Raw genomic sequence first — 13,726 nt, forward strand, 5'->3', positions numbered from 1 at the left:
ATTTTCATAATGCCATAATAGTACTTCCTTTTGAAGTCTAATGTCAAGTTTTTTGCCTTGAGTGAATTCTAGTAAAATATGGGTCATTGTTTATTCTGATAAATGTAACTTTATCTATCCTGATTTACAATGCTATTATGCTGTGTCATTTGTAACACACACACACACACACACACACACACATACACACAAACATTACACTTATAATAATTAACATACTGGTATTTACTATTCCATTAATTAGAACTATTTGTTATAGTGGGGCGGATTAGCTCAATATTTTACAACAATCGTTCACTTTGTGATAAAAGCATGAAATTTGGTAGATGTGTTGGTGAATATGTTTCGAACAAATCTGGATATTGGGCCACCTCAAAAGCGCCCCCTAGTGGCCGTGGCAGGCATTTGTTATACTAATAAATCAATGATGAATAAAAACTGCCCTTTTAATAATACCAACTGGTAATGAATTGTATATTGTTGGGAAGCCTGATTAGTCACCTTTACAACGAGGTACAGCTTGTAAGGATCGTGCATTCATGGAATGAGCAACGGGGCTAAACGTGTGGGTAGCACCCCCCAAAAATGTGCATCCCCTGTGTAGTGGGGCAGATTAGCTGAACAATCGTTCATTTTGTGATAAAAGCATCAAATTTGGTACACTCATTGCTGAATACATGTTTAATGAATCTGGATATTGGGCCATCGCAAAAAAAATTCTGATGGCTGTGGCGGCCATTTTTAAAAATGGCCATTTAAAAGCGGCCATTTTTAAAAATGGCCGCCGGTGGTTACTGGCGTGGAATGCTTTGCCTACCCTACAGCTGCTGTTTCATGTTTTCAGCACCACAAATATAATTTAGAGACATGTTAAAGTGACAAAAGCTTTATTACTAAGTCTAATAGAAAAGAACATTACCTTTGTATAACATTTTATTAGGTCTTGATATTCCCATTCACAGGCTACGGCCTCCTCTTTGGCTTGTATTCTTCTGTTGCTCCTTAAAAAGAAAAAATAATTTTCAATATTGTATGACCTGCAACAATAAAAACAAAACACATTTAGACAGAGAAAAAAATCATACATTTTAAAAATTCTACTAGGGTTACTTGTAGCAGGTTACTCTTTCTGGCAAAATCCTTGTACTGAGGTGTGTGACTTAGTCAGGCGGCTTAGCCAAATAAAGGGGACACGCCTGACAAGAGCACCACATTTTTTTCCACATACTCTCTATCATTATAGGTTTCAATTTTTAGTAGGAGCCACTTCATCAAGATTGCGGTGATGGCAGCCATATAAAGTCTATGAGAAATGCTATATCTTCCAAGCCACTTAGAAGGTCAATCTTGGTGTCAAAATATACATTTTCTGGGTCCAGGAATCATTTAAAGCTATTGAGAATATCACTAGATGATTATTTGATCAAATAGATATGTTCATTTTCACTCAGACTGGGCAACTCGCTTCAAGTTGCAGCAGGGTATCCTGAGTTGAAACCGTTTGGAATCAATGTTCACGGGAGAGTGTGGATTAGCTGCCATGTACACTGCCCAAAAAAATCAAGGGTACGCTTTCATCTCATGTCAGATCTTGATCAACAAATTATTTACAGTGAGTCATCCAGTGATATTCTCAATAGCTTTAAATGATTCTTTGACCCAGAAAATGTATATTTTGACACCAAGATTGACCTTCTAAGTGGCTTGGAAGATATATTGGTTCTCATAGACTTATGGCTTATGGCTTATATGGCTGCCATCTCCTATCTGCAATCTTGATGAAGTGGCTCCTACCAAAAGTTGAAACCTTTGGTGATAGAGAGCATGTGGAAAAATTTTGGTGCTTTTGTCCGGCGTGTCCCTTTCTTCTCAAATCTGGTCCTAAGCCGCCTGACTAACTGTGATGGAGTTATAAAATACATTTTAAAAAAAGAACCACATGGGCAAAGGAGACATTACATATAGTGTGTGTGCCTGTGTGTGTGTGTGTGTGTGTGTGCAGAGAGGGATGTCCACATTCCACAGGACATAATTTAACAGTGTCTTATTAAGCTTTCACACCAAACAGCCACTGATACATGTTCCAAGCTAACTAGCTAGCTTAAGAACATATTTTTGCTATCTTGCTAATTTACTTTTCCGCCAAGGCCCATGATGACTGTTTTTCTCTTTAGCCTTTATGATGTTCATAGCATATTTTATTCATAATTATAACAGGTGAAATAAAATATTTAGACATACCTTGATGGACAGTCCACTGCACTGCTTGTCCCAGGAAGCAAATGCTAGCTAGCTCATTTGCTAGCTAGCTCGATGGCTAGCCCGATTGTGGTGGGGCAGGAAAAATAACTGAAAGAGTGTCTAACTGGATTTTTGTTAATTTAATATGTGTATTTACATTTTTTAATTTACGTTTGTATATTTAGTTTAAATTTTTTAAATATTTTAAGAAATAATTTAAATATTTTTTGTAATTTTAACGAAGAAAATGACTGCTATGGCCACTAGGGGGCGAATTTGCGATGGCCTAATATACAGATTTGTTTGAAACATATCCACCAACACATCCACCAAATTGTGTGCTTCTATCACAAAATAAACAATTCTTGTCATTTATTGAGCTAATCCGCCCCACAGGGGATGCACATTTTTGGGGGGTGCTACCCACACGTTTAGCCCCGTTGCACATTCCATGAATGCACGATCCTTACAAGCTGTACCTCGTTGTAAAGGTGACTAATCAGGCTTTCCAACAATATACAATTCATCACCAGTTGGTATTATTAAAAGGGCAGTTTTTATTCATCATTGATTTATTTGTATAACAAATGCCTGCCCCGGCCACTAGGGGGCGCTTTTGAGGTGGCCCAATATCTAGATTTGTTTGAAACATATTCACCAACACATCCACCAAATTTCATGCTTTTATCACAAAGTGAACGATTGTTCAGCTAATCAGCCCCACTATTAGAACATCATAGGCTTTTGTAAAAGTAAATAAATTAATACAAATGTGTGTGTGTGTGTGTGTGTGTGTGTGTGTGTGTGTATATATATATATATATATATATATATGGAAGCAGATAGAGTTAGTACATGTACATTTTTATCATAGTTAAATTACTGCTTAAGCAAACTCAAATACTTTCAGTAAATGCAAAATCCCAAAGTTTCATCTGCAGTATACTCTTAATGTATGTTCTTAAACCATAACTCAACAATATTGACAGAGAATCCAAAATGTGAACTTAAAATAGTGATTGTCTTAATATGTCTTAAAGTAAAATAAATAAAATAGTAGAACTCTCAAGATCCAAAACAGAGAGAGTGAGTACAACACGGGAAAATAACTTCTTACCACAAAGGGAGAATCCATCAAAATTATACAGAAAATAAGTTTGTAGCAAATAAAATTCACAGACCCGTGCCTTTCTTTCATCTCTGGCCTTAGAGCTGTGCACTCTGATTGAATCACCTAGGATAAAAAGGGATAACAGCCTCTGCGTGTCACAAAGACTCACCCTAATACAGCTGGGATCTGCTCCAGCACTCAACAACCCTGGATAAGATACAGATAGTCGGTGGATGATTCGATTTTGGTGATGTCCGTAATGTGATTTTCACTTCATTTGAATGCTTTAATTAAACATTGTCATTGTGTTTTGTGATTATTTTAGCCTCTGCTGTATTTCCAGATTGTATTGTGGATCATTCATTGCAACATTTAACTTGATTCTCATGTATTACTACTTGACAGATCATTTATACTACAGCCGACAAGGTTTTAAACCCATTGTTTTCCAAATTTTGTGGTTACCGTGAGCTGTGAGCTATGAGCTGCAAGTTGCTTCATATTTACCCAACTAAAAACTGCTTCTTTTTTTCTTACTACTCTCTTTTACCCATTTGATCATCATACATGTGGGGACTTTTACTCACACAAATTAGATTCATATTCATCAAATTTCACTGGCACAAATGTCTGGTAGAACATATTCACCACCGTAACATGTGGCATAGCATTTGCTCTAAATGCATTCATTACGTAATCAATACCAATACATGTCAAAATAATAAGCCTCCAGAGGCTCCAAAATTCTGCATCATGAATATCTTTTAGGATGCAAGTGCCAAATTGCTTAAGGCATCAACACTACCTGACACTTCCTGACACATCACAACATCATAAACATTTCAATTTTCTCACCAGGCTTATCTCGCTCTAAAACGTGACTCACAGGCACACCTGCAATTAACACCACACCCTGTCTCCCTGTTTTTCTGTGAAACACTGCAGTGCAAAACACACACACACACACACACACACACACACACACACACACACACACATACACACTTTTTATTTCCAAAGTAAAAGAAAACAACTTTTTTCCCCGTCAAGATCTAACAGAAAAAGGAGGTTGTAACATCATGTGGAATATATACAGATTTTCTTCACGATTAAAAGAAGGTTAGAATGACAGCATTGACAATGCCTGTGATATTTAAAAAGTTAAATATTGAATATTACACAAATGGCAATTTGTCTAGATGATCTAGGACCCCTTCAAGTTTCAGATTCTTTCCACTCTCACTTTGTCTCTCTCCCAGTGCGTTTGTAAGATTATTTGTCTTTTCAGTTCGTTGTTACATAAGGAGAATATGTGTGGTTTTTTTCTTGTTGTCCGAATGAAGAACACAAAGCATGTCACTCAAAGCGTCGGCTTGTTCCAATATGCAACTACAGCTGCATCTCAATAAATTAGAATATCATAGAAAAGTTTATCTATGTCAGTAATTCAATGCAAAAATTGGAGATAACACATTATATAGACCCATTGCATACAGAATGAAACATGTCATGTCTTAACTTATTTAATTTATTCTAATTATAATGATTATGGCATACATGTAATGAAGACCTAAAATTCAGTGTCTCAACAAAAAAAAATGATATTACAAAAGACAAATTTTAAAAAGTATGTTTAATATGGAAATGTTGGCCTCTAAAAAGTATGTCCATCTATATGACTCAATACTTGGTTGGGGCTATTTGACTTGAACTACAGGAAATGGACTTTTCCATGATACTCTAGTTTATTGAGATGTACCTGTACTACTGTGAAAATTGAAAAAGGAAATCCAGAGTTGGAAACAGGGATCAGGGTCGCAGGGTTTGAAATGTGTTGGCTGCATGTAAATAATAATAATAAAATAAACAAATAACCTAATGACTATAACTAACCTAATGAACATATAATAACATGATTCATAACTTCAGTTTCTTAATGCAAGAGCCTTGAATTGCACTTACAGTTGCCCTTTTTGCACAATTACTACATTTGTAACTTGTTTTCGGTGTAAAGGTTTTGTTGGTGTTAGGAAGTTTTGGAAGACACTGCAGGTAATGTAGGGACAGATACAGAAATAGCCAGAGCTATAGTGTAGCTTCTACTCTACACAGTACAAGAACAACCACAATGGCAGCTGGGAGGTTGTCAAACCAGTGATGGTGGAGTCAGTTTTGTAGTTCAGCTCATGTTTGGGTTTTTTTGTAAAGTGATATAGTCCTCTCTCAGAGACTCCATCAGGGCTGATGTGTCTGCTGAAGGATGAAAACACATGCCTAAATCATATTCGGGAATATTAGTTGACTCTCATAATAAGTAATATTTGAAGTGAAACCCCTAGCTATATGATGGCTTGGATGGACTGAACTCCAGAACTGACTTCACAATCACTGGTTCAACAACATCTCAGCTGCTGTGGCAGTTTAAATTCAGGGCCGCAGCGAGAAGCCTGTAGGAAAGCAGATTCTGCAGTTCAGAAGCTGTAGATATGTGAGGAAACCCATAATTAAACACAACAAAAAACTTGTACACAGACCGATGTAGCATGTGCTATAGGCTATATCTGTATTTTTACTGTACCTTGACTTATTGTGAAGGACTAAATAAATACAGAACCGGACCGGGTTTGTTGATAGAGGGTTAATAAAGGTGATATTTAATTGGCTTAGCCAGAAACCTCTAATTAAAAAAAAAAAAAAATCAGCAGCAGCCATTGTTTTACAGCGAGGAGATGAAGTGACCAATCCATGAAAACAAGAGTGCTAAACCCAAGGCTAACGTATGGCCAATATGGTCAAAACGCTATACGGTTTGAAAGATAAGAAGTCATAAATTGGAAATACAACATGATTTATGTTAGTAGTTTATGTGACATTTTGATAGAATGCCGGCCGATGTAGGATTCAGTGACGCTAGCTATTAGCACTGTACAGTCCTGTATTGTGCTAAGCTTCTAGCAACATTGTTAGCTAGCTTAGCGCGCTAATTTTACAAATGATGTCATTAACATTAGTTCTGCACTAGTAGGTAAGATTACTAGTTGACAGGAATCTTAACTGTTAAATCTGGTTTGGGTTATCTCTTCTAACACAGCTGGACAATCGTAGTTAGCTCATGTTTGCTAGCTAGCAGCTTACGTTGGAGCAGACATATGTGAGTCTAATCATCTTCGAAATATGAAGTTGGGAGTGGGATCTTCCACACTGTTTAATCCACAGCCAGCAACACTCCTCCTGTTTTTTGAGTTTTCGAAAAGGTGAAAAAAACAACTCCTGCTGAACTCTGAGGGTACCTGGTGTCAGACCGTTTCACCTTGTTGCTCAGAGCTCAAAGCTTGACAGACCTTCTCCTCTTAGTAACGGGTGCTAAGGTATGATTGGACGAGGAGCGTTCGGGGGAGGAGTTTTGCAAACGTCTATTCATGATTCCCTCAGGAATAAAATTTTAGGGTGATTCTTTCTTTCGTTAAAATAAATAAATATGCACAATTAATTTTATAAACAAACGATGAATAGTAAAAACAATAGGCATAAATCAATATATCATAGTAAGAGCTTTGGATGCATATGTCTGCCATTGTAAAAATCAATCTTTTAAGTAATGCATAATTCATTTGAATATAATATAACAACAATTATACAGTTTTAACAAATATACCTTTCTGAAAAAAATTATAATTACTTATCTCTGCAGGCCAAGACATAAATCTACAGGTGTTAGTGCATGGCTGGGAAAGCAGACATCACAGATCCCATCAAAGTCATGCCACGTCAGCCCTCTCAATGGCACCTTTTCAGCGTGAAATGGTGTTCGAAATTGTACTTCCTGTTTCCTGCCATTTGGTTGCCGCATTATCCCCCGCTTTTTGAACCATTGTCTGAAGCATCATGCTGGATCCTTCATAACTCATGCAAACCCATTCGTCCTCTGTCTTTTAGATTAATTTCTAGTCGTGGATTTTCCTTCGCCCCCACCTGCTTGCAGTCCGTAGTTAAAAACTAACTAACTTCATTTTTGCAAGCTACCTTCATCCCTGGTCACAGGAATTGTGTAGCTGATGCTCTCTTGTTTTTAAATTTCAGAAGTTCAAAACTATATTCCCCAAGGCCAAGCCCTCCTGCATGCATCTTCCCCAAGGTACACAATGAGACACTTTAGCAGACACTCTTTTTGTAGATTCACCACAAGGATCTAGGTGAGGAAACAAACACTGCATAATACAAAATCATACTTTACCCTTTTGATGAGCTCAGGAAGCTCAGATCTTCGTGATAGAAATATCAGTCTTTGTATGTCCACAGCCATCAGACTGTCTCATTCTTCCAAAGATTCTACCAGACTAACTGAATTTCCCCTCGGGGATAAATAAAATAATTTTAATTTGTTTTGATTTGATTGCTAACTATCTAGTACGTTATCCATTTTCATCCATTTTATTATGCTGAAAAATAGGATAGAATAAGGCAGCTAAACTCTGGATTTAAAGTTTTCAAAGCAAATAATGCTGTCTATCACTTACTATCACTCTCTGTTTTGCATTTTTTTTCAGGTTATCTTTAAAAATGTTTAATTTTTCTGGACATTATTTAATTTAATTTCCCGCAATGTTTAATTTCACAGTAATGTCCAATTTCTCTACAAATGTTTAAATATTTTTTAATATTTTAGCAAAGGTTTTACTTTTAAATTCATATCTATCATAGGTTAATTATTTATAGGTTGAGTTTATTTTTTATGTATGTATGTACCTACCTACCTACCTACCTACCTATCTATCTCTAAACTGAGGGGATACACTGTTTCGAGGGTAGTGGGCTTGTGCGTGTGTGTGTGTGTGTGTGTGTGTGTCGGACAGTTAGCCAACATGTTTAACTGCAGTCTGTGGTTGACGTTATTACAACAGCTATTATAAACTGAAAAGAGAATCCTGTCGAATTCTAGTTTTTCCATTACAATGTCAAAACATACTACTAAGTCTCTTCTTAAAACATACTTTTACCAGAGAGCCTCTCTGATTTTACCTGAATTTTAACTTCGCTTGAACTGTCTTTTAATTGCACAGAATGATGTTATTTTCTAACATTACTTTTATCTGTTGTTTTATGTCTGTTTTTAACTTGTCTTTATAAAGCACTTTGTAACATGTGTTTTGAAAAGTGATCTATAAATACAAAGTATTATTATGATTATTATTACACAGAAATGACTTGACAGTTTGGTTTGTGTAAACATATTTTTTTTTAAAATTGGTATGTATCCTCTTTCTATTTTCAACATGTGCTGAAACTATGATAACCACTGACTTATTTGGGTATAGTCGCTAATTAAGAGTGACTCTTTCAACTGAAGTCTGTGGATGACAGACCTGGCAGGCAAATGCCACCAGTCAAATGTGTTGTTTCATTATAAACAGGTTTTCATAAACAGTTCTCATGTCTGTTTGTTTTCAATCAATCAATCAATCAATCAATCAATCAATCAATCAATCAATCAAAGTTGTTAAAATGTTTCCATAGAAAACCTTCTCTTGTTGTCTTCCCCTAACTGGGCTCTGCCCACCTCCACCCCTGGGCATCAACGTGTCCAGACACAGGGCCGACGCTCTACTTGGTAAAAAGAAAATAATATAAAGAAAGACATTACGTCTGCACAGCTACAGCACAGTTGCCATGGGCTGTTACAAGTCACGGCACAAGAATTCAATGCGAGTAACGTAGTTTAGCTAGCATTGGCAAAAGTAAAGACTTTGCCTAAAAAGTGGAGTCTTACTGTCTTTAGAAGAGTTTAAACTGGAAGCCTTGATTTTCAGTTAGACCAATGTTAAATTACACTTTGAATAAATGACAGATGGTTCACATTTTTCAGTATGTTAAATATGTAAGTGAAGCAGCAAAATAGGACCTATTTTGGATATTGACATTAAGGCATTTCCAGAGAGAAATTATTTAATATGGAATGGGTAAATAGGTTCTGAACAAACTGGTTTATTTGTGAATAAATTCAGTGAGGTGGTTCTAATCTGTGCCGATTTAAAGAGCAGTCTCACGTTTTGTTAACCCAGCACTTAAAATAGTTTTTGAAACAAAAATGAAACTCATATTTCATATTTTGACCTTTTTTTAATGCTTTAAACTTGATGCATGGTCTGACATCATCTGCTGACAAGTTCATACTTGTCCACTGTTGGATAGAGTCGAAAGTGCGCGCACACACACACACACACACACACACACACTGCTGTGTTTCTGTCCTTAGGGTGTGTCTGGGTGTGTGAGTTCCTCCACCTCTTTCATATATCTCCTCCTCGCCTCCATCAGCTCACAGTCTGTCTGGGACTCTTTCAGCTCACTTGATACAGACACTGGGACTTCTCTCCAGTCATGTCGCCTGTGTTTATGTTGCTGTTGTTTGCGGTGAGTACACACACGGAGACACATTTAAAACTGATAAAACAATGAGTAAAAGGTTTGTTTTCCCACTCTGTCAGACTAATTGTGTTGTTCATGTTGACATGAACACAGATGCAGTCTGTACTCTCAGACAAAGAAATGGCATCAGTTTTCCTATGTTTCGTGAGGGTTTGTCTACATATAAAGTTGGAGTTATTTGTAAAATTGAGAAAGTCACTGACTAACCCTGCAGTTTTAACTGAAATGAAATATACGGCTCTCATAAAGGTTCGATGATTTCTATGAAATTGTGCGTGTGTGTAGAAAAATGCTTTTAAAATTTTCGAACACCTTTTGATCTCTTGCAATGTTTCACAACCCTTAGGCTTTAAACCTGTCTGTTCCAGTTCAATTATTTGGTCAATCAATAAATCAGAATCAGTTTTGTTGCCCTTGACATTACAATTCCTTCACTAATCCAGCTGTAATTTGACTGATTGACCACAGTAATGCTCTTTTTCTTACTACTTTATTTTACTTTGCTGTGGTGTTGCTGACTTCAACCAAGAGCATTTTTAGATTGAACAGTGTTGAGAAATGCATTGAGGAAACCTTTAAAATTAAATTATCTGACTCCAACAGGAAATCCTCTTAAAAAATTCTCTGTGCAGATCGTTTGATGGGGGAAATGATGAGCAGGAGATGTCCAAGTTCTCAGTTTAACATAATTTTACAACAATACGTCAAAAAATGTGCAGTTACAGAGTCTCTGGGTTCAAACCAGTGGCGGTTCTAGACCAGTTTTACTGTAGGGGCCAAGCAGGGTCCAGTGTTTAATCACAGGGGCACATTAAAAAAACGCCAAAGATGATATTTAAGCATTCAAACCCTATATTTTTGGTTATTTAAAAATCTAACTTAAGTATATTTGGAAGATACAAATACCATTGATTGAAACAATGAGACTCACCAACAATAACAACAATTTTTGTAGTGCAGTACATTGAGAATGATCTTTTTTTTTATCATATATACACAAGCTTTTATTGCACAATTCAACTATTATACAATGTACACATTCTGGGTTCATTTTGTGTACAATGAGATATGGTTTGAACAAAAAATATGTAAGAATTGTTCCGTCATTCATCGTTATAAATTGATCATTTTATTATTAATTTGACACAGGGGCCACAGCAGGCCAAGGGCTTCTTCACAGGGGCAGTGGCCCCTGGAGGCCCCTGTGTAGAACCGCCACTGGTTCAAACTACAAGTCTGGACCAGTCTAATTTCCCTTGAACCCTTTTTTATATTCTGAAAGATTTCAATAAAAAAATGTAGGTAGATTTCTTCCAGGAAGTGCCACCCTTTTGATCCGTTGATTCGTCAGTTTAATCAATATAGGGACATGTCATGTCACCAAGCAGTAATCTTCTCTACCCACTACATAATCTCCGTGTCCTGACCTGTTAGCAAAACTTTCAAATCACAACCTCCTGCCTTGTTATGACTTACAGAGATATAATTGGAGACAGATTTTGCAATGTCCACACGAAATCTAAAAAAATCTAAAATATGAAACATAAAATATATGTTTTTTGTAATTATACTTAATCAGTTTAAGCAGATGGAATATATGATATGATGATAATATATTTAGAGTAATCACAGTTTCTAAACCAATATTAACACACGATCAAAATCATCGTATCAAAAGCACATTGCGTGATTAATCCATAATTGCATAGAGCGAGGGCACACACACACAGTTAGTGAATTACGCATGCATTTGATAGTTACCTTCGTCACACAGATAGTGACCCCCATACACAGAGACAGACAACAGAGACAGAAAAAGAGACAGAATAACTATTATTTTAACAACAGCTAAAGGCATCTGGGTAATGTTCAGTATGGAGTTGGAGACTTTCTATAGTCATGACTGATTAATTATTAAAGTGAGGGTAGGATGGTCATGACCTTGGAGGTATTTTTTCACATGCATTGTGAAGACAAATATGTGTTATGCACATGCATGTTTTCATACATGTGATGTACCTGTTCAGTAATCCTCTTCTGTTAATCCCAACATACCCATGCATTGAATGAACAGGTGAGGCTTTGTTAGCCCTCCTGGGAGTGGTTGGGTGTGTCAGCCTCGCCTCTGAACACACATAACACATGCTATGACTCACAGGCAATTAAAGAAGTGAGTATCAGGCCATTGACAATGGCAAAATCTATTCCTTTCCAAAGTCAAAATGTAACAAATAAATATTTACATTTAGTCATTATAGTCAAATATAGATATACTGAATTGACTTGACTTGTTTTTTTATTATCAAATTAATACATTTAGCACCAATTCCAGTGTAAACCCTGTAAATGTAGCAGCAAAATGGTCCAAACCTAAATGTGTATATTTTATAAATATAGAATAGTATTGAATAGATTGAGACCATTGACACCAGCTATTGCAGCTATTGGAGTCAGTATCAGCCTGAAACAGTATCAGTATCAATGTATCAGTATTTAGGACCGTTCAGTACATTCTATTTCTCCATCTACAGGGTTTAACTACAGGGCTTACAATGTTGGTTTCCATTTTTAAATTGTGTTTGAACAGTTGGCTTGTTAGAGCAGTTGCCCATTGACCGGAGGGGATGGCTCAACTGGCCATCTGGCATATGGGCAAATGCCCGGTGGGCCGGCAGGTCTTTTGGGCCGAATTACTTGAAAAGAGAAAACAATTTTTTTTTTTTTTATTCATGTTTTGGTTGACTGATTGCCTAATGCCCAATAAAACAGGTAGAGTGAGGGCCGAAGGCCAAGGCCACGAGCATGAATGTGTGTGTGAATGGGTGAATGAGCGCTGTCTGCAGTGTAAATCGCTTTGAGTGGTCTCAAAGACTAGAAAAGCGTGATGCAAGTGCAGTCCATTTGTCATTTAAGTTGCAATAATTTGATGTATTGCCAGTCTTGAGATGGACTTCTCCTTAAAGTGTTAATTGTATTTGATTGCCTTAAAAAGATACAAACAGCAGAATGACAGGTCTGTTGTATGGCAACGAGGACTAATTACAAAGATAGTTCAGTGTTTGATAAAAGCAGTATCATTATTTTCAACAAGTAGAATGCTGTTGTTTACTGACGGGCTTCCCGTCATCATGTCATTACGTATTATTTCACTAAGCAACAACAGACATTAGTCACTAATCCTTAATCAACAGTTCAGCCCCACCTCTCTCCAACTGCCAGGTCAAATATCAGCCAGATTGAATTCTGCAGGAGGTGAATGCATCTCTCTCCTTAATTTCTTTATAGAAAGAAATTCCCCCTCCTCCTTGGCCCCTTCTGCCAAACAACCTTGGTTTTCGTAGACTCATTGGCCAATAGTCAATCAAAAAACAGGTAGAGGGAGGGCCGAAAGCTCTCTTCCTTGGGCCCATCGGCTGTCAATCAATCAATCAGTCACGGCACAGCCAGATAATAATAATGCAGAAGAAACGCATAGAAGTAGCGGAGAAATTAAGAGAAAAACAAACAACAAGCCCTTCAGGCAGATGCTGCAAAATGCACTAAACAAACTGATATATTTTGTGCAAAACAAAAACATTTTGTGTGATATGTTTAGTGCTGCAGCAGCTGGACCGATAAATGGTTCTCTGCCTGGCTCAGATATCATGAAGTCAGGTTAATAACCATATTTTGTTAGCTTGCCAACTTTTTGAACACAGCATGAGTTCTCTGCCTGCTACATCATGAATGTATCGTGTATATACCTTATTTATATACAGTCTATGGTATAGACGGGTGTCTTGTGTACAAACAGTACTGGGTGCGCGCGCAGCCAGGGGGCAAAGCAGCGCATTAAGAGAGGAAAGTTTTTGTTGCCTTCACTGTGTGCGCACCAATAACAGTACGTTTAAATAAGGTGTTGACCTAAACTTAATTACTTAATTGTTTGAAGTTCATTGACTGGCACAG

The 13,726-nt window shown here is 36.9% G+C and overlaps 1 protein-coding gene across 1 annotated transcript in view; it reads left to right on the forward strand.

The window, feature by feature from the left end:
• Positions 1–9,670: 9,670 nt before the first annotated feature.
• Positions 9,671–13,726, forward strand: part of LOC131977809 (desmoglein-2.1-like) — a 65,471-nt gene continuing 61,415 nt past the window's right edge. The window contains exon 1 of the mRNA XM_059341252.1: positions 9,671–9,763. Within this exon, the coding sequence (XP_059197235.1) occupies positions 9,731–9,763 (33 nt within the window). The 5' untranslated portion in view covers positions 9,671–9,730. The remainder of the gene's footprint in view (positions 9,764–13,726) is intronic.

This window comes from Centropristis striata, chromosome 9 (genome assembly GCF_030273125.1).
Source record: "Centropristis striata isolate RG_2023a ecotype Rhode Island chromosome 9, C.striata_1.0, whole genome shotgun sequence".
Taxonomy (NCBI): Eukaryota; Metazoa; Chordata; class Actinopteri; order Perciformes; family Serranidae; genus Centropristis; species Centropristis striata.